Below are 22,013 nucleotides of genomic sequence, written 5' to 3'. Positions count from 1 at the left end.
TTGGGCCATGGATATGTATCGCCTTGTACCTCCCTATACAAATAGTTTTCTCTAAAGGCCGCACATCCATCACCGTAAATATAGACCTTGAGGGAAACACCCCACATACCATCAGATACATAAAGCAGAAAAATACGTCAAAACGCACACCTGGGATGCTGGGATATATTTTCAGAAAACAGATCACGTTGCCCAATAGATCACAAATCATGAAAACATAACTCTAAACCCAACACAGCGCACATGATCCCCTCTAAAACCGTAATTCACTACAGACATAATCCAAGAATCCCAGCTTTACAAAGGCTCTACTGAAATACATGGAAACTCACCTCAAGTCTTTCAGAGAAAACAAAAAGTGAAGTATCCTGGCTTATCCACACGTTTCTCTGTGAAGCCAGGGAGCTAACATTGTGTCAGTTGGTCGATAGCATAAATGATCAATTTGCGTTTGGCTACATTTTGTATCTGTATAATCTACCAAAATGTTAGCATGTTGACATGCTAATAACATGAAATATCTGGATATAGACCTATAGCTATGTACTCAGTACTTTGGTCCCCTTTTGATGCCATCAGCCTGTGGCACTGCTGAGGTGTCATGGAAGCCCAGGATGCTTCAATAGGGGCCTTCAGCTCCTTTGCATTGTTCGGTCTCATTCTCCTGACAATGCCCCATGGTTTCTCTATGGGGTTCAGGTCAGGCGAGTTTGCAGGCCAATCATGCACAGTAATCCCATGGTCATTGAACCTGGTTTTGGTACTTTTGGCAAAGTCCTGCTGGAAAATGCAGTCTCCATGAAGCTTGTCTGAATGAAGCAAGCAAGTGCTCTAAAATGTTCTGGTAGCCATTGTGTTGACTAGACTTAAAGCAGAGTGGACCAACACAAGCAGATGACATGGCTCCCCAAATAAACACAGACTGGAAACTTTACACTGGACTTCAAGCATCTTGGATTGTCTGCCACAATATGGAACCTTTTCACAATATTCTAACTGAGAATTACAGAAGATGTAAGCCATAATCAGCCAAATAAAGGCTTGCAATATCGCACTTTGCATGTAAAGAGTTTATTTAATATATTAGTTTCACCTTTTAAGTTGAATTACTGAAATAAATGAACTCTTGCACGATTTTTGCAAGTTTCACATGTATTAAGAACTGCAGCTTCAGTTACTGTGTCTGGCATTTAAAAATCTAGAAGAAGTCTTGAGCACTTGAGCTTGGCTAAGGATACAAACCCAGCAATGGCATGAGGGTCAAACGCAGTGACCCTCGCTACAGCCTCCACAACTCCCTTTAGAGGAAGACACGAAGAAAACAGCTTTAAAGTCTACAGTTTTATTAGACAGACGTTAGACACCAGCTCTGATCTGGCTGTTGGGGGGCAGCTTCTTGCCCTGGTGGGTTCCGACCCGTCAGCCCGAACTCCTGGCCCTTGTGTTTCTCCTGGACCCCAGGCTTCAGCTGGAAGCCCTTAGCCCAGTCGAAGGAGTCTGACGGGGTGAAGGAGAGCGGGGCCTCCCCCAGCAGAGCCTGCAGGCGCGTACGCCAGGCCCCCAGCATGGTGTCCCAAGCCTCAGCCTTCACATGAGATGGAGCCCAGAAGATCTGGGGAGCCAGGACCTGGAACCCGCAGTAGTGCAGGATTCCATTCTGCAAGTGGAAACCAGGACGTTGATGCAGACAGGTTTAATTTATACATTACAGTACGTAAGTCATTGTTGATGCAGTACCTGTAGCGGCCACAGGGTGACATTCATGTCCCCATTGATGCCATTGGCACTGAACATGGATTCATTGGAGCCGGTGGTGAAGGACAGCATGGCCTTCTTGTCCTGAACAAGAAGAGCCACGTTAACTGGATGAAGCAGTGGAAATGTGCTAGCAATGGCCATCTAGACTGTAGCCCTCCCCTTGAAGATTCCCTGGCTGTATCTCTTCTCCTGCGTGAAGGAAAAGCCTGACGTGAGCACCCGGTCGATCCAGCCCTTCATGATGCCGGGAACTGAGAACCAGTACATGGGGAACTGGGAACAGAAGCAGAGGTTACCCAGAAGATAAAGCAACAACATCTGACATGTTGTTAATCATCACAAACATCCTAATATTTTGCCAATACACACCTGAAAGATGACGAGGTCTGCCTGGGTGAGTTTCCGTTGCTCCTCCATGATGTCTTCAGACAGCTTGCCCTCCTCCCACGCTAGTTTGGTCTCCTCAGCGTAGCTGAAGTGATCCTGGTTTGTCACCTCCCCTGGAGAGACCCAGAAGACAAACATCAAGAGCTCGACCACAAAGCTTCACACCCATACCCACGGTCATGTTTAGCTTTACATTTAGCAAATGCTTTTATCCAAAGCGACTTACAACAAGTGCATTTGTCAGAAGAAGGAGAAACTATACATTGCTGTCAGTACAGTAAAGATGTTCATAGAACCAAGTGCCAAGCACTAACAATCACTAGGTTAATCCATTCCCTGTATACAACAAAGACAGGATAAGATGCTAAATACAAATTTTAAGTGCCAGGACGTAAAATATACAATAATTGCATAAGAGGTGAGTAGGGGTGTGGGGGCTATGCAGAGGTGAACTCTGAGCAAGCGGGTCTTGAAGGTAGTTCCTCACCAACAAGGTCTTCAGTGGTCGCCATGGCGGCCCTGAGCGCCCAGGACCTCCACAGCAGTATCTTTGGCCGCAGCGTTAAACGACCCAGCGCTCTGATGGGCGTAAACAACCAGCACCTTCTGCGCTGCTAAGAGACACGATGATATGGTGGATCACAAATCAAACTAAAAAAGTACACCACACACCGATTATCAGTGATTAAAGCATCCAGCATCCCAGAGTACCAAAAATAATGTCCTCCCCCCAATAGAGTAAAGTACAAAGTGACATACAAAATAAACATTGGTATCACTGAAACAACAGTACTGACAAAAACAAACAGCAGTATCCAGAAGGTCCCACCCATTTTTTCACACGTTGTCTACTACAGAGGCTGAGCTGACGGCTGTGTAGATGGTGCAGAGTGAAGATCCAGGATGCTGAAGAACACATGGCCCAGGTTCTTGTAAGGATCTCACAGCTGCACCTCAACCAATCAGTGCAATCAAGCCAATCAGTGAGCTGGCAGGTCTCTGAAACCTCCCCTATTATCGACACTAATTGATGAGCTGGAGCTCACAAAGTTGTTACAAGATGTTAGATCAACAAGACCTTCTGATGAGTATGCACAAAGCTTGATGAACAGGTAGCATAAGAAACATTAAATCATACATAAACACACACGTCACAATACAGCCAGACAAGTAAACGTATTCATGACCAGCAAACTGACTTCACAATAGGATGCACAAAATACACTATCAGTAATGTTGAGATTAGTTTAAAGTCTGACTCGGTTCTCCTGAACCCCAGGGAGTCCCCAGTCCTGGTCAGAGCTGAGCGGTGCTTAAGCATAGATATACGTTAAGTAAATAGTCTTCTGGACTTGAAATCTTCTGTTTTATCCACTGATCTTTATGAATCCCCCTTTTATTGTAACTCTTGATAGATTTACTTCATAAGTTCCTCAATATAGCCATTCTGCAATCCTAAACTATCTTTCTTAGCTCCATGTCATGAAGAAGCAGGAAGGGGTTCAGGCATTTTGCTCAAGGATGCCTGATGGATGACTGCAGACATTGGGAGTTGAACTCATGACCTTTCAGCTGGGGAGTCAAACACACTATGCCTGGAGTATCCCGCCCCATCACATGTATAAGACACCGTCACAGCAATAATGTCCTGAGTCTAATGTAACAATGAAATTGATAACTGAACTCTGATCTCTAGCTTGCAGAGTCACATTAGTTCACATGTGTGTGTGTGTGTGTGTGTGTGTGCATTCGTCTGTGCGTAATAAATGTATGAAAGCCCTGATCCCAGGAAGCCATGTAAAGCAGATGGGGTCATGTGCTTTAACCCAGCGCTGCTGGTGTTTTAGGTCCTGTTCCTCTTAAACGTGCTCCCCTCTGTAAGACTCTGTAAGCGGCCGTGGTCATGCAGCCCTTATGGTTGTGGTGTAGAGCGAGGCTCTGACCAAAGGCAGCGGGCATCAAAGAGCTAGAGCTGCTGGCACACATCTGGGACCGAAAGTAACTCCTAAGTCCCTCTGACGGGAGGGGGCAAGTATGTGTGTGTGTGTGTGTGTGCGTGTGTGTGTGTGTGTGTGTGTGTGTGTGTGTGTGGTTGTGCATCTGTGTGTGTGTGTGTGTGTGTGGTTGGGTGTATGTGTGTGCGTCTGTGTATGGTTGTGTGTGTGTGTTTGAGTGTGTGTGTGTGTGTGTGTGTGTGTGTATGGTTGCGTATGTGCGTGTATCTATGGTTGTGCGTGTGTGTGTGTGTATTGTTGTGTGTGTGTGGTGTAATGAACAACCTCTACATATTAGCAGATTTGGCGTGAATGCATGAAATCTCCAGCGAGTGAGAGACTGCGAGTGAGTGACAACCTCTTCCACAGACGCTCCTTCCCTCACTGTCTGCTCCGAGCGAGAGCACTCACAAGGAGCCTGGGTTCTGAAGAGCTCCTGACAGTCGCCTGGGTTTACAGTCTTCAGGCCTTTCTTGTGCCGTCTGCGGTGCCTACAGAGACCAGAGCTGGCACTGTGGGATCCTCCACCTCGCGCTCATACATGGAGACTCTAATGCTGCCTTTCTTTGTGGATTCTCTCTGCTGTCGAGTGGGTAGGGGGCCCTGTTTATAGTGGCCCTGTTTAAGTGCTGCTGGTTTCTATTTACTTATGTTCTGAGGACCAGTCGAATTAGCTACCCCAAACTATACATTTAAAAAAATATATATATATATATATACATATTTTAAACATTGCCTACTTGGCTTTTGATGGACAAAATCACCTTAATTCTGACAGCACCTTTTGAAGCCCAGTGTAAGAGATGGAAAACCAACAGACGTTTTATGCGTGTGATTAACAGGCTAACCTTTGCTGAACATACCGTGTCCATGTGGATAAAGTAATCTTCAGCAGAAAGGTTAACGTTAGCCCGTCACAGCTGGGGCACATGGCTGAGTCTAGTTAGGGCTGGGTCGTTATCTTTGGACGTTTCCATGGTAACTGTCACAACCATTTATTTCATTTTCTGCACACAAATGTCCATCTGAGAACCACTGAAGGATATTTAATGTACAATAGGAGCTTCTTTTGTGCTTAAAGTTCACCGTCACCATTGAACCGGTTTATGCATTGCGGAAGCTACAGAGTTGAAAGGTTGGCTGGGCCGAAGGTACTGCTTGACATTAAAGCATTGCTCATTTATCACAGAGGCAGTACAGGGTTGCCTACGATTGCAACAGCTATATTAAGAACTACGGCACCAGCAGTTGTTTCTGTGTCTTGCATTTAAAAGTCTAGAAGCAACATGAGCAGTATCCACCCCACAGCTAGTGGCTTGGCTGCGCAGCGACCTTCACTATAGCCTCCACATCTCCCTTACCAGTGTGCTGGGACACACAAAGGAAAAGTTTATAGTCTAGTATTATTAGACAGACGTTAGACACCAGCTCTGACCTGGCTGTTTTGGGGGGGGGCAGCCTCTTCCCCTGGTGGGTTCCCACCATCAGCCCAAACTCCTGGCCCTAGTGTTTCTCCGACTTAAAGCTTTACCAAGTGAATACCAACCACTAAAAACAGGGCCCCCTACCCACTCGACAGCGGAGAGAATCCACAAAGAAACGCAGCATCAGAGTCTCTGTGTCGGAACGCGAGGTGGAGGATCCCAGAGCACCAGCTCTGGTCTCTGTAGGCGCTGCAGACGGCACAAGAAAGGCCCTGAAGACTGTAAACCCAGGCGACTGTCAGGAGCTGTTCAGATCCCAGGCTCCTCGTAAGTGTTCTTGCTCGGAGCAGACAGTGAGTGAGGGAGCGTCTGTAGAAGAGGTTGTCACAACTCAGCCATACGTTTGGGCAAAGGCACCGTCACTCGCTTGCTGGAGCTTTCATGCGTTTACGCCAAATCTGCTAATATGTAGAGGTTGTTCATTACACCACACACTCAAACACGCACATGCTCAACCATACAACCGCACACACACATACACGCACACACACACGCTTGCCCCTCCCGTCAGAGGGACTTAGGAGTTACTTTCGGTCCCAGATGTGTGCCAGCAGCTCTAGCTCTTTGATGCCCGCTGCCTTTGGTCAGAGCCTCGCTCTACACCACAACCATAAGGGCTGCATGACCACGGCCGCTTACAGAGTCTTACAGAGGGGAGCACGTTTAAGAGGAACAGGACCTAAAACACCAGCAGCGCTGGGTTAAAGCACATGACCCCATCTGCTTTACATGGCTTCCTGGGATCAGGGCTTTCAAGCATTTATTACGCACAGACACATGCACACACACAGACGCACGCACGCGCACACACACGTGAATTAATGTGAGTGTGCAATCTAGAGACAATATCTTAAATTACGATCAGAGTTGAGTTATCAATTCTGTTGTTACATTAGACTCAGAACATTATTGCTGTGATTGTTACTAATATAAGTAATGGGGCGGGATGCTCCAGCCGTAGTGTGTTTGACTCCCCAGCTGAAAGGTCAACTGGTGGGTGGGTTCAACTCCCAATGTCTGCAGTCATCCATCAGACATCCTTGAGCAAAATGCCTGAACCCCTACCTGCTTCTTCATGACATGTAGCTAAGAAAGATCGTTTAGAATCACAGAATGTCTATATTGAGGAACTTATAAAGAAAGTCTATTCAGAGTTACAATAAAATAAAAAACAGAATATTTGAATTCCAGAAGACTACTAACCTACTGTGTGTCTGTTGAATACATTTACTTGTATTTTTGGCTGGATTGTGACATGTGTGTTTATGTATGATTTAATGTTTTGTATGCTACCTGTTCATCAAGCTTTGCATGTACTCTTCAGAAGGTCTTGTCGCTCTAACTTCTTGTAACAACTTTGTGAGCTCCAGCTCATCAATTAGTGTCGATAATCACTCAGAGGAGACCTGCCAGCTCACTGATTGGCTTGATTGCACTGATTGGTTGAGGTGCAGCTGTGAGGTCTTTATAAGAACCTGGGCCATGTGTTCTTCAGCATCCTGGATCTTCCCTCTGCAGCATCTACTCAGCCTCTGTCGTAGACAACGTGTGGAAAAATGGGTGAGACTTTCTGGATACTGCTGTTTGTTTTTGTCAGTACTGTTGTTTCAGTGATACCATTGTTTATTTTGTATGTCACTTTGTACTTTTACTCTATTGGAGGACATTATTTTTGGTGCTCTTGGTTTAAATATGGTGTCATGGGTCAGTACGCTACTGCTAGGTACCTTGTGTAGTTTGTTTTTCTGGGTCATACTACGGATGTGGATGCTTTGATCAACTTGTGATCAGCCATATCATTGTGTCTCATAGCAGCGAAGAAGGTGCTGGTTGTTTACGCCCATCAGAGCGCTGGGTCGTTTAACGCTGCAGCCAAAGATGCTGCTGTAGAGGTCCTGGGAGCTCAGGGCTGCACGGTGGATGTGTCTGACCTGTACGCCCTCAAGTTCAAGGCCACGGCGACCGCTGAAGACATCGTTGGTGAGGAACTACCTTCAAGACTTGCTTGATCAGAGTTCACTTCTGCATAGCGTTGTGGTAGAACTCTTGACGTTTGTCTTCTGGGTCTCACCAGGAGAGGTGAAGAACCAGGATCACTTCAGCTACGCTGAGGAGACCAAACTAGCGTGGGAGGAGGGCAAGCTGTCTGAAGACATCATGGAGGAGCAACGCAAACTCACCCAGGCAGACCTCGTCATCTTCCAGGTGTGTATTGGCAAAATAGGACTTGTGGAGGTTGCCCTCATGTCAGATGTTATTGCTTTATCTTCTGGGTAACGGCTGCTTCTGTTCCCAGTTCCCCATGTACTGGTTCTCAGTTCCCGGTATCATGAAGGGCTGGATCGACCGGGTGCTCACGTCAGGCTATGCCTTCACGCAGGACAAGAGATACAGCCAGGGCATCTTCAAGGTGAGGGCTGTGGTCTAGATGGTCATTGCTGACACTTTTCCACTGCTCCATCCAGTTAATGTTGCTCTCCTTCTTCAGGATAAGAAGGCCATGCTGTCCTTCACCACCGGCTCCAATGAATCCATGTTCAGTGCCAATGGCATCAATGGGGACATGAATGTCACCCTGTGGCCGCTACAGGTACTGCATCAACAATGACTTGTACTGTAATGTATAAATTAAACCTGTCTGCATCAACGTCCTGGTTTCCACTTGCAGAATGGAATCCTGCACTACTGCGGGTTCCAGGTCCTAGCTCCCCAGATCTTCTGGGCTCCGTCTCATGTGAAGGCTGAGGCTCGGGAAACCATGCTGGGGGCCTGGCGTACGCGCCTGCAGGCTCTGCTGGGGGAGGCCCCGCTCTCCTTCACCCCGTCAGACTCCTTCGATTGGGCCAAGGGCTTCCAGCTGAAGCCTGAGGTCCAGGAGAAACACGAGGGCCAGGAGTTCGGGCTGACGGTGGGAACCCACCAGGGCAAGAAGCTGCCCCCCAACAGCCAGATCAGAGCTGGTGTCTAACGTCTGTCTAATAAAATCCTACTATCATATATTCCTTTTGTTCTAAGAGTCCTCTGATTTAACCTGTAAAATGGCTTGCATGAGGGTTTACATCTGCTGCTGTGAGTAGTCCTAAAAGTTAAACTGTTGCCCCAACTCTAGCCTGCCACTGCTTGGGTCACCCTGGTATGCTGCTCAAAAGGCCACCAGAGTTTCAAAGAGACTGTTTTGTTTGGCTATGACATCACAGGAAGTGGGCAACGTGCCAAGAGAACCTAAAGGAAATGACCTCACTCTTCCAAAATGGCTGCTTTGCGACGACGTAACTTTAGTGAGGGCCTGTGACTACCTGTCCACAAAAAGCTAAAATCTAAATACACATTTCAATGAAATCTTGGCTACAGCTAGCTGGAGATAAGGTTTTAGTGTCGGCTCCTTTCTTCTCATTGGACTAAATTAGTTATTTTCATTGTCTTTGGGGTAGCATAATATTTGTGTAGGGAGATCGGAGTCTCTGATCTTGGGCCCATCCTGAAGCCCAATCCCCCATTGTCCATCCCAGTTCTCCCACACTATCTGGTGGAAAGGCCATTCTCCGCAGGGTCAATGGAAGGAAGTGGGCACTCTCTTCCCAGGCATGGGCACACTAGTCTGCGGAAAGGCTGTTGTTGCTTCAGTTTCGGCAACAAAAGACATGTTCCCTCAAAATGCCCTTTTGTCCAGCATTTAAAAACAACCTGAAGTGCAGGTTGACTTAAAGTCCGCCGAATGGATGACGGTTCTCAGCCCAAATGTATATAACTTCATAACGGTTGATAATTGATTTTCTATGTTTGTAAAAACAAAGTGAAATGAAGCGTGCAAAGGAGGTCCGTTGTGAGGTAGTTTTCCTTTCCTCTGACAGGCTGGTGAAGGGGACCCTGTTTTTGACAGGGTTAACGACCGGTCAGCCAATCTGCGACAGATGGGGAGGCTGAGGATTGGAAGACGGAAGTGAGGAGTGTGTAGATTAAACTAACCTTGAATGTAAGACCCCTGCTCCTGTGTAGAGAGCGTGTGCGTTTATGTGCAGAGTTTGCATTTTTTATATGGCCAGCTTTCCTGGCAAGGGCCATATTAATATCTAACTAATTGAATCTCAGCATAAAAAAGCAGATTGTCTTACACAAATGATGGACATCCTAAACCAACTTTAGGGCAGGTTAATAGTCTTCTACCCTGAGAGAAGATTGAAGGGCTGATTAGTGATGAGGGCATCTGCCAGTGTGTCCGCAGTGTCCAGTGGCCTACTCTATTATCTCCTCTACACATTCTGTCTGACCTTTGAGCACCGCAACCTTTTCTCAAACCCCTCTATTGAAACACGCACCGGACAAATGACTTATGGGCCTTGGATAAGAAATGTCATTGGCACATTAGTCTGACAGCTTTACTGCCCTGATGCATGATGGGAGACGGAGACACAGACTTCTTTACCCCATCATCTCACACAACATGCTACATGCACATGTTTGTGCGTGTGTATGTGAGTGTGTGCATGGAAAGTTTTACAGCCATGTGTTGTTGAAGAAGGGATAAGGTGTTTGTGTATGTGTGTGGGCCGGGGGTACCCCCAGTTTCAACTCGAATGTGAGACCCCTGCTCCTGTGTGAGTGTGTGTGTTTGTGTGAGTGTGTGCGTGAGTGTGGGCATATGCCAAGTTTGCATTTTAAATTTTTTTTACTGTTTTGGAATCACGCTTGCCAGCACCTTTGAGGAATTTGTGTGAAACGAACAATACCAACAGCTGTGGAGGAAGATGGCCTCCTATACAGCTTTCTGGAGCGTGGTTGGGACGACATAAGTGCAAACAAGCACCCGAGTGTGTGACAACAAACAGCCGCTGCTTCCTTCCTCCCTCCCTGGAGTCGGACAGGTCTATCATCTGGTTCCTTCGAGCTCTCTCTTCCTGCTCAGCGGTACGAACAGAATGGAAGCAGCACCACCCTCACATCCCTCACGCCGCTCATTCCTCTCGGTCTGGAAGCCGCCTGGATGCCCGCGTCTCGAACACCGTATCTGTGTTCTATCGGCACTGATCGGGCTGGTCGGGCTGCCGGTGATGCAGTGTAGAGCCGGGCCTGCTCCATGAAGAGAGGCCTTGAAGGCCTTGAACCTCCGCTCTGGTGCTGGGGAACAAGGAGCGCTTGGTACCGGGGAGGGAATGCCAGACAGCAGGAGATGTTTCATATTGAGGAGCTGAGGTCGAGTGTGACAGCAGAGCTCTGGGGGATGCGGGGTGGGGGGCTTCACAGCGGCCCCAGAGTGATGAGGTTAGGACTGCAGTCAGCCATTACACCCCTCTCAGAACCCCATCTCGCTATAATGAGCTATAATGAGAAGCAGAACTCCCCCCCCGTCCCACCTAAGCCCCGCAGAGGAACTCAAGAAGCAGGGGCACAAGAGAACTGATGCTTCTTTTCCTTGTCCTTGTTCTTCTCTGCTCTTTTATGATCCATTACTCCTTTGATGGTCCCTGCCACCCCCCCCCCCACACACACACACACACACACACACTATCTCCCAGCTTACTTACCCTCTCCCTCTGCTGGGGGGCTATCCCCCCCTTTGGAACCCTCCAAAGGGCTCCTGGATTCTTTCTTCCCCTGTTTGAGTAATGCCCGTAAATGAGTCTTAGGAGGATAAGGAAGAGCAGACGTTACAGATGACTGGGAACCTTAGTGCTGCAGTGGTCCCACAACAGCAGCCTCAGCTCCACTCCATCACAGTCCTGCTGTGGTCCCAGACCAGCAGCTCCAGCTCCACTCCATCCCAGTCCTGCTGTGGTCCCAGACCAGTAGCTCCATCCCAATCCTGCTGTGGTCCCAGACCAGCAACTCCACTCCTTCCCAGTCCAGATGCTGGTCTTGGACCACATCCTGGTGTGGCATCGGTGGGCATGCAGTGAATAAGAACCACCAGGGTATGAGGTAAAGAAACCCTAAGCAGAACAGAGTAAAGTCCTCCATCTCCTGGCTTCCCAGTCCACTGTGGTAGTAGATCCACCAGGCGGTCAGTTTAAGAAGCAGGATGTTCACGTGTTCTTCTTCTCCGGTGACCACACAACAGTTCCTTGAACCTTCTCCTGCTGATGTAGCGGATTGTTCATCTGCATTATTGATTCTATTGGTGGTGTTAAGTGGTGGGGATTGATGTTTGACGGAAGTTTGCTGGAATGTTTGACGTCGGACCTTTGAATAACACAACACCCACGGTGACAGCGTGGTTGTTATTATCCCTGCAGGCTATTTCCCCCAGAAAATAGCAGAGCATTCCCGTGCTGGCAATGAACAGTTTCTCATCTGCAGTTTGACAGCAGAACGGAGGAGAGGAGCCACCTAGCTTATCCACAAGCTTGTGTCTCTGAAGGGTGCAGAGCAAGGCAGCATTCTTCACAGCAGACGTCAGGGATGTCAGGAAGGCTGGGGTAGGATTACCGGGATCAGAGCCGGGAGCGTTTGGTAGAACTGAACTGAAGTGGACAACCTGGGAGATCCATGTCAAAAGGGTCTGTCAGGATGCGTTCACTTATTCATTCTAAAGTACCCCAGGGAGACCATGATCCTCAGTTATTTATTATGTTGCTCTTTTGATTATTTAACGCATGTGTTTGTGTTTGTGTGTGTGTGTATTAGTCTAGCCATTTGTGTATTTGTGTATATGTATATATGTGTGTGTATGTGTATGTGTACCCAATGTTTTTTACAATTTGTGATGGATTTGGATGAGATTGAGACTGCTCTCAAAGTCAATACAATGTCATATTCAATTCAAGTCAGAAAGACACAGGAAAACAAACACAGCGAGAGGGAGGGAGGGAGACAAGGGGGCGCTAGGGAGAGGGAGGGAGGGAGAATGAGAGGGAGGGAGGGGAGAGAGAAGTAGAACGAGAGGGAGGGAGGGAGAATGAGAGGGAGGGAGGGGGGGGGAAAGAGTGGGAGGGAGGTAGGGAGAGAGAGAGAAGGAGGGGGAGAACGAGAGGGAGGGAGAGAGGGAGGGAGGCAGACAAGGGGGCGCTAGGGAGAAGGAGAGAGAGGGGGGGAGAAGAAGAGCGAGGGGGGAGAACGGGAGGGAGAGGATGAGAGACAGCAGAGAAAGCGCCCGGGCCGATACATCAACAGCACACAGCGCCGGCCGGTTCCGGGCTGCGCACGGTCGGCCGGCACACCAGGGCCGTTCCACACCTGCGAGCGATGTGTCTTCGTCACGCTCACCTGTCGCTCACAACTGACGTGCGGACGCCTCTTGGGTTTCTCGTGCACTCTGTGTCCGTGCGCTGGGGCGTGGAGGGATCGCTCTGTCATCGGCTGGAATGCCTGGGCTCTGGCGGGCGTACGTGACTGAGAGACACACGCCACACACACACACGCACCTGCGCGGCCGCAGCTCCGGGGGAGGACTCGGAGATCACCTTGTTTGCAAAATGTCCGCCATCACGTCCAGGGAGGGTGTGATGGGTGTAGTGTTTGACGTCTCTTACCTTGAGCTTCATGCTACCGCTTCCACAGGCTGCCGTGGCTCTGCTCTTCTGCTTTCAACACTCACTCACACACACACACACACACACACACGCGCGCGCGCGCGCACACACACGCACAAAACCACACGGTCACACTTGGTGGACACATGGTCACACACACACACACACACACACACACACACACACACACACACACACACACACACACACACACACACATTCACCACCGCACACACACACACACACACACACACACACACACACACACACACCAACCTCCCCCTGTGCCCCACTCTTTACTGTTATTACAAGCGAGGTGATTTTTCATTCAGACAAGCCTTTTTTTTCTGTTTCTGTAAAAAAAACATAAAAAAATACATGAATGGGGGCATGTGTTAAAACAAGCGAGGCGTCAGGGAAGATTTGTGTGTGTGTGTGTGGGAGTGTGTGTGTGTGTATGTGTGTGCATGAGCAGGTATGCGTGTGTGTGTATGTATGTTTGTGTGTTAATGTGTGCGTGTGTTCATGTGTGTGTGTCTGCGTGACTGCATGTGTCTGTGTGTGTGTGTGCGTGACTGCGTGTGTCTGTGTGTGAGCGTGACTGTGTGTGTGTGCCGTGACTGTGTGTGTGTGTGTGTATGTAGGCGTGTGTGGGTGTGTGTGTGTGTGTGTGTGTGTGTGTGTGTATGCATGAGCGCATATGTGTGTGGGTGTGTTTGTGCCGTGACTGTGTGTGTCTGTGTGTGTGTGTGCGTGTGTCTGTGTGTGAGCGTAACTGTGTGTGTGTGTGTGTGTGTGTGTGTGTGACTGTAACCGTGTGTGTGTGTGTGTGTGTGTGTGTGTGTGTGTGTGTGTGTGTGTGTGTGTGTGTGTGTGTGTGTGTGTGTGTGTGTGTGTGTGTGTGTGAATCCTCTGTGAAGGGTCGCTCCAACATAAACCCTGTGCTCTCGAAGCCCTCCTGTGACACGAGCCACAAAACAAAGAGAGGTCATTATGTAAGGCCACATTAACCCACCCTGCGCTGCTATTCTCATCTGGTACCTGCAGCCTAATCAGGCCCACCGCACCCCTACTGCACCCCTCCCTGTTCACCTCCCATCTCACCTTTAAGCTCATCCGATGTGGAAAACACATGTGTGTGTGTGTGTGTGTGTGTGTGTGTGTGTGTGTGTGTGTGTGTGTGTGTGTGAGTGAGTGAGTGTGTGTGTGTGTGTATGTGATGACCTTGATAAAATGTCTGTATGCATGTGTGTGTGTGTTTGCATGTGTGTGTTTGTGTGTGTGATTGCAGATACCAGCATATTATTTTTGTGTAAGTAGAAGGAGTCTTGATTTGTTAGGCGTTTGTGGCGTCATCACTGCACACACTTTTATCTATAGTTCTTGTTATTTGGTCCACGTAGGTTGGCTTCTCTGTTTGCTTTCTCTCATATCCTTTTTATTAAATCCATCCGGAATGACACCATTTATTTATTGGCCACACAGGACACACACATACACACACACACACACACACACACACACACACGCACAAGCACGCATGCACACAAAGAGGATGACACACACACGCACACACACACAGAAAACCACACACACACACTCACTCCAAGCACAGTCCCTCCCCACGCACACACCCACCCACCCACACACCCACACACACACACACACACACACACACACACACACTCCCCCCCACATACACACACACACACACACAGCCGTGGCCTCCTGCTGTCCAGCCCCCCTGAATACAGAGCCCCCCCTCCCCTGATGCTGATAGGAAGACAATGGCCTCGCGTGCGTAATGCCGGTTCCTTTCTGTTTTCTTAAAAGGTGCTTTGAAATAAACTCTGCTGCCTCCGTCCTGAATGAGCTTTGAGTCGTACACGCAGCACACTTCAAGAATCGTATGCATCACATTAATTTAATTTCACATTAATTTAATCCTATCATAGTGGTCGTAAGAATGTTGATCATGAGGCCTTCAGCACTTCTGTGATGAATGGTAAACTGCTACTACTTAATACTGAACTTCTCTAACCTGTGGCCACGCAAAGCGCTGTGCAATGAGTGACTCTGATTCACCCATCATTCATCATTAATTCACACATTCATTCACACATTCATACACAGACAGCGTGATGTGAATTACCTAATTTATTTCTGTATGTTTATTTATGTTAGTTTGTTTATTGACGTAAATTGCTTAATTTATGTCAGTTGGTTTATACATGTAGGTTGGTTAATATATTTAAGTTGGTTAATATATGTAAGATGGCTAATTTATTTCAGCTAGTTAATTGATGTAAGTTTCTTGACATATGTCAGCTGGTTAATATATTTAAATTGGTTAATATATGTAAATTGGTTAATATATGTGAGTTAGCTAATATGTAAATTGGTTATTTAACGTCAGTTTATGTAGATATGTAATATCTACATAAGATATGTAGATATATGTTGGTTAATGTAAGTTGGTTGACATATATGATATATATGTTAGCTTGTACGTATAATATATAAGTCGGTTAATGTACGTCTTTTAATGTAAGTCTGTTAATGTAAGTCTGTTAATGTCAGTTGGTTAATGTAAGTATTTGAGTGTAAGTCTGTTAATGTAAGTCTGTTAATGTCAGTTGGTTAATGTAAGTATTTTACTGTAAGTCTGTTAATGTATGTCTGTTAATGTCAGTTGGTTAATGTCAGTTGGTGAATGACGGTTTGTATGTCTCCGTTAGTGGGCTGGTGACACATCATCTCTAGACTCTCCGTATCAGTCAGCGTGTTTCTGAAGCCCGTCGCTGAACGGGCTCACCGCTGCCTTTAACATGGGTGGAGAACCTGATGGAGCTTCACCCTGATCGGAGAACCTGATATAGCTTCACCCTGGGTGTAGGGTGATGGAGCTTCACCATGTGGTGTGTGTGTGTGTGTGTGTGGGGGGGGGGGGGGGGGGGGTGAGGAGAGAGAGAGAGAGAGAGAGAGAGAGAGAGAGAGAGAGAGAGAGAGAGATAGAGAGAGAGAGAGAGAGAGAGAGAGAGAGAGAGAGAGAGGGAGAGAGGAAGAGGGAGAGAGAGGGAGAGGGAGAGAGAGAGAGAGAGAGAGAGAGAGAGAGAGGAAGAGGGAGAGAGCGAGAGGGAGAGAGAGAGAGAGAGGGAGATGGAGAGAGAGAGAGAGAGAGGAAGAGGGAGAGAGAGGGAGAGGGAGAGGGAGAGAGAGAGAGAGGGAGAGAGAGAGGGGCAGTGCCTGGGCGTGTGTGCGTGTGTATATGTCTGTTTTGGGCGGGGGGCGACTCTATGGGCGTCTCTTTGTGGAAAGTTGTGGCAAGTGTGCTGAAAGTAGTCTAATCACACACACACACACACACACACACACACACACACACACACACACACACACACACACACACACACACACACACACACACAGTGAGTTTCAGGACGCGAGGTGCACACACACACACACACACACACACACACACACAGTGAGTTTCAGGACGCGAGGCGCACACACACACACACACACACACACACACACACACACACACACACACACACACACACACGCACAGCGCGCGCGCACAGAGCGAACACAGAACGCGCCGAGGAAAAGTATTCGCCAGTGGAACCAGTGAAGTCCGACCAGAAGCTGCTTCTCTTCTCTTCCCAGGAGGAGACGTTTGAACGACTAGGAACGCGACGCTTTAAACAAGTAAGATGATTCAAAGAACCGCACGGATTCACATTCTAGCGCCTGTGTGGGTTTGTAGTCCTTCAGAAGTTATTTCAGAGTTATTTCAGAATAACAACTCATTACTATTTTGTGGGCACGGAACATTAGTGTTCACTTTAATATAGTTTTGGAGAACTTTGAACCCGCCTGTCTTTATCGACTATTTTATTACGGCTTAAGTTATGATATCTTTCCCCAAGGAGAGATATCCTCGGGAGTTAGAATAAAGTAAGGACACGGAGTAGGCATATAGCCCGTTGCCAATAGACACACACATCTTTACTGCGATAAAAGAACAAACCTGATATAAAACACATTGGTCTGTGTATGGATTATATTGTATTTGTTGTATTGTATATGTGTTTTGTTTGTGTGGCAACATCCAATGGATGAAGTTGGACATCCTTTAACATTTAAAACATTTTGGAGAAAAATCAACGATCAAATCTTAAAGTTTCACTTTTGTTTTTTATAATTACATCGCTATCGTAGATCTATAAAACACTAGGCCTACTAAAATAAAGTTTAGCTTTTTTTAATTTTTGAATTACATCACTATCGTAGAGCTTTGAAAACACTCCTAAACCTGATTGAAGTATTGTGTTAAAAACAAGAAGGGAGACGGGACAGAGCTCTTATCTGATCTGAGATCGGTTCGTCGTCTCGACGTTGTGGGGGTGTTTACCATATAATGCTCAAGACACGGACAGAGACCAGATTTACGGATTAACCGAGCTTCCCCAATGAAAACGACTACAAAGAATAACAATGGATTATTATAATAAAAAGGGGGGGGGGGGGTATTGAATACAGGCCCCCCATAACTTGAGGAGAATTAGTTCCAATTGAAAAATAGGTCTGACATAAGAAATACAGGAAGGCGACATATCTAATGCTGAATATTTTTTGCCTTTGCCTTATTTATTCAAGGTCAACCAATCACATCTCCTGTTACATTATACCCCCAGTGTGACCCTATAGCTGAGGGACCCCCAGTGTGACCCTATAGCTGAGGGGACCCCAGTGTGACCCTATAGCTGAGGGACCCCAGTGTGACCCTATAGCTGAGGGACCCCCAGTGTGACCCTATAGCTGAGGGGACCCCAGTGTGACCCTATAGCTGAGGGGACCCCAGTGTGACCCTATAGCTGAGGGACCCCAGTGTGTGTGACCCTATAGCTGAGGGACCCCCAGTGTGTGTGACCCTATAGCTGAGGGACCCCAGTGTGTGTGACCCTATAGCTGAGGGACCCCAGTGTGTGTGACCCTATAGCTGAGGGACCCCAGTGTGTGTGACCGTATCGTAGCTTAAACACATGGTTTCAGACCACATGTGCAGACACTAAATCCTCCCACGCACACATCCATCTCCGGGTGTGTACACAAAGACACGCACCCGGGCGGGGGGTTAATCAGCTCATGTACCGAGGATGACCTTTGATCTTTGACCTGCGACCCCCTGCCGTGCCACGGCCGGTGGGGTGGAAGGGGCTGATGGAGACGTCAGAGCAGAGAGCGGGAGAACAGACAGACACACGCGGGGTTGGAAGCTCCAGTGATATATCGAGTGAACTCACAAGTGTTTCAGCGTGTGTGTGTGTGTGTGTGTGTGTCTGTGGCCGCATCTGTGTGTGTGTGTGTGTGTGTGTGTGTGTGTGTGTGTGTGTCTGTGTCTGTGGCCGCATCTATGTGTGTGTTTGTGTGTGTGTATGTGTGTCTGTGGCCGGATCTGTGTGTGTGTGTGTGTGTGTGTGTGTGTGTGTGTGTGTGTGTGTGTTTGTGTGTGACTGTGGCTGCATCTGTGTGTGTGTGTGTGTGTGTGTGTGTGTGTGTATGATTGTGTTTGTGCGTGTGTGTGTGTGTGTGTATGGGTGTGTGTGTTTCTGTGTGACTGTGGCTGCATCTGTGTGTGTGTGTGTGTGTGTGTGTGTGTGTGTGTGTGTATGTACGAGTGTGTGTGTCTGTGTGTGTGTGTGTGTATGTACGTGTGTGTGTGTGTGTGTGTGTGTGTGTGTGTGTGTGTGTGTGTGTGTGTGTGTGTGTGTGTGCGTGCGGGTGTAAAGTGGGTTATTAGTTTCAGATGTCGTCATATGACGTGTGCAGGGCTATAAGCAGGCTTTTCCTTTCATCCTCCGGGTGGGACTGCAGTTTCCTCACCCTCTGCTTACGTTGAGCCAGCCGGCGCGCCGGGGAAACTCTTGTTCTGCCCTTTCAAATAATCTCGGAAAAGGGGGGAAGAGTTCTGTAAAGCGGGATGGGGTTCTCTATCTTGCCCGGTGCCGTATCTCAGAGTGGCCGGAACATTCCAGACCTTCTGTTTGGGTTTGTGGATCTCCTTCCCCCGTCCTAATCTGCTGTCTGCTTCAGGCCTGGTGTAAACATCACTGCTGCTGCTGCTGCTGCTCACTGAAGCTCAGAAATAAAATAATCTGAAACACTCGGCTCCTGGCACACATCACACATGCACACACACGCAGATGCACAGACAAACGCACACACGCGCATGCACGCACGCACGCGCACACACACACACACACACACACACGTAGACGCAGATGCACAAACACACACATACACACACACACAGACACGCACATGTACATATGGAACACAGAAACACATGCATACAAACATGCTCATACAGACACACACACACAGAACATCTGAGAACTTTTGAAAGTTGTATTTTGACCACATTTAGTCTGTTTTGCATTTGATGGATAAACCACAAGAGGCTTTGACTTTTATTATTTAAAGCCAATAAAATTCCACCCTGCATCCCATGACATTCCTGTTACAACCGGCTTTTTGTTACATCCCATCCCAAGTTTAACACCAACATGTTTTCCTTTGAGAAACCCCCCCCAAAAAATCACCAAACGTGCCACCAGAACACACACGCTAACACACATGTCCTCCCCCCCCCCCCCCCCCCCCCCCCCCCCCTGTGGTGCCCTGTCTCCAGGAGCCCGACCCAGTGCCAGGAGCCTCCCCTCCGCCGCCCCCCCCGGACCATGAGCATGAGCGCCAGCGAGATGGAGGACCTGTGGGAGTCCTGGGCGGAGCTGAACTTCTCGGATCCCCTGGGGAACATCTCCAGCGTGGACGCCGTGCTGTGCGCCACGGCCTTCAGCCGCCGCGCGCTGCTCTCCTCCATGTGCGTCCTCTACACCTTCATCTTCGTGGTGGGCCTGGCCGCCAACGCCCTGGTGCTGTGGGTCAACGTGCGCGCCCCAGCGGGACGCCGCGCCCCGCCACGAGACGCACATGTACATCACGCAGCTGGCCGTGGCCGACCTGTGCGTGTGCGCGACGCTGCCCGTGTGGGTGAGCTCGCTGGCGCAGAGCGGCCACTGGCCCTTCGGCGAAGCGGCGTGCAAGCTCACGCACCTGCTCTTCTCCGTCAACCTCTTCAGCAGCATCTTCTTCCTGGCCTGCATGAGCGTGGACCGCTACCTGGGCGTGGTCGGGCGGCGCACGGGCGCGGCCCGCGGCCGACAGCCCGGCCGCCGCGCGACGCCGGAGGCTTGAACCGCCGAGGGGGTGTGCGTGGGCGTGTGGCTGCTGGCCCTGCTGGCCTCGCTGCCCGACACCTACTTCCTGCGAGCGGTGCGCTCCGCCCACGGCGAGGCCACGCTGTGCCGGCCGGTGTACCCCGACCACAGCCCCCAGGAGTGGATGGTGGGGGTGCAGCTCAGCTTCATCCTGCTGGGCTTCGCGCTCCCCTTCCCCGTCATCGCCCTGTTCTATGCCCTGCTGGCGCAGGCCCTGTCCCGCTCCTCCGTCACGTCCGCCATCTCCTCCTCCTCCTCCTCCTGCTGCTCCTCCTCCTCCTGCTCCTCGCCGGCGTCGGCGGGGGAGCAGGAGCTCTGCGTCAGCCGGCGCGTGATCCTGGCCTACATCGTGGTGTTCCTGGGCTGCTGGGGGCCGTACCACGCCGTGCTGCTGACGGACGCCCTGTCCCAGCTGGGCGTGGTGCCGCTGACGTGCGGCCTGGAGAACGTGCTCTACGTGGCGCTGCACCTCACCCAGTGCCTGTCGCTGTTCCACTGCTGCTTCAACCCCATCCTGTACAACTTCATCAACCGGAACTACCGCTAACGACCTCATGAAGGCCTTCATCTTCAAGTACTCCACCCGCACGGGGCTGGCTCGCCTCATCGACACCTCCCATGTGTCCGAGGCGGAGTACTCGGCCGTGCGGTCGACAGCTTGCTGCAGGTCTAAGGCACGTCGTCACGTTGAAACTAAAAGACTGCGCTGTGCAAGGATGGAACCAGTGAGGAAGAGGCTGGGACTGTGTGATGAAGGTTCAACGCTATAGGCCTCACCGAGGTAGACTTTGGTTCCTCTGTTGTTCTGAACGATGCTGTTGGCCTTGGTAGGTTGAGACGAGGACCGCTCTGCTTCTGGTTTGTGTTTCTTACGGACTGATAAAGGAAAAGCACTTAGACGTATTTGACTGGGAGATACTGTCTGCAATAATATAGTTGGATTGTATTGGCTGAACTTTTGTTTGTTAAATATAATAACTCTCTATAGCAGAGGTGACCAATCACTGACCGTATAGGCCTATATATTTTTTTTGTTATGTAGTATCAGCGTGATTTTGAATAAATGTAATTTTTTACTGCAGGGAAAGTCTGGACGGGTTTCTCTCTCTAGTATGTAGGTTATTGTTTTGTATCAAATCATATTTATATTTAGTTTCTTCTGTGTTCAATAGCCGTGTAGCGACCAACAGACTCCATTTTGTACTGTGATGCTGTGTCACTTCTGAGCCTCTTATTGGTTGTCTGACTATTCTATACTCCACCAACCTCATTAAAGAGGCAATTTCCATTTTAATGCTCAGATTGTGTTGTTATAGTTAAGGACAAACAAACGCAAAAAACATCTGCATTTACCAACTCGTGCTGTTAGCAATTTTCGGTTGGTATAATTTCCGTGCAAGCACTACTAATTAGCAATGCTAATTCATGTAAAGGTTCTGTTGTCTCCTCCTCGTCTCGCTAAGACAACTGATCTGAAACGTTCTATAGTAGGGAGGAAACGCTGGCTCACCATCAGCCCAGCTCCTCAGAGAGAGACATATGTTCAGTGGGTTTGAATCCTGATGCTGCGTTGAGGTGCCTTCATGAGCAACAACCAGCCTGCAGCCTATATGCTGCTACACAGTGATAGCAGCTGTG

The 22,013-nt window shown here is 48.8% G+C and overlaps 2 protein-coding genes and 1 pseudogene across 3 annotated transcripts; 2 read left to right on the top strand and 1 right to left on the bottom strand.

Moving 5' to 3' along the window:
* Nucleotides 1-1,356: 1,356 nt before the first annotated feature.
* LOC311358195 (NAD(P)H dehydrogenase [quinone] 1-like) lies at nucleotides 1,357-2,771 on the bottom strand (the record flags this gene model as incomplete). The annotated part of the gene is given in 6 exon segments (XM_084478208.1): nucleotides 1,357-1,419; nucleotides 1,421-1,657; nucleotides 1,738-1,839; nucleotides 1,918-2,031; nucleotides 2,128-2,258; nucleotides 2,633-2,771. Coding segments are annotated over 6 exon segments (672 nt in total). The 5' UTR covers nucleotides 2,658-2,771.
* On the top strand, nucleotides 2,656-8,591 carry LOC311358833 (ribosyldihydronicotinamide dehydrogenase [quinone]-like; the record flags this gene model as incomplete). The annotated part of the gene is made up of 7 exons (XM_084478939.1): nucleotides 2,656-2,733; nucleotides 5,719-5,890; nucleotides 7,436-7,603; nucleotides 7,698-7,828; nucleotides 7,920-8,033; nucleotides 8,112-8,213; nucleotides 8,292-8,591. The coding sequence occupies 7 exons, from the start codon at nucleotides 2,656-2,658 to the stop codon at nucleotides 8,589-8,591; spliced, it is 1,065 nt and encodes a 354-aa protein (XP_084335065.1).
* An 8,079-nt stretch (nucleotides 8,592-16,670) lies between these two features.
* On the top strand, nucleotides 16,671-21,286 carry LOC311358295 (atypical chemokine receptor 3 pseudogene; annotated as a pseudogene). Its single transcript, XR_014684185.1, has 2 exons — nucleotides 16,671-16,800; nucleotides 19,787-21,286. The product of XR_014684185.1 is annotated as an atypical chemokine receptor 3 pseudogene (transcript).
* The last annotated feature ends 727 nt before the right edge of the window (nucleotides 21,287-22,013 follow it).

The sequence above is a fragment of the Micromesistius poutassou genome (assembly GCF_964030765.1).
Source record: "Micromesistius poutassou genome assembly, chromosome: 14".
In the NCBI taxonomy this organism is placed as follows: domain Eukaryota; kingdom Metazoa; phylum Chordata; class Actinopteri; order Gadiformes; family Gadidae; genus Micromesistius; species Micromesistius poutassou.
This window is presented reverse-complemented; position numbering and strand designations above follow the sequence as displayed.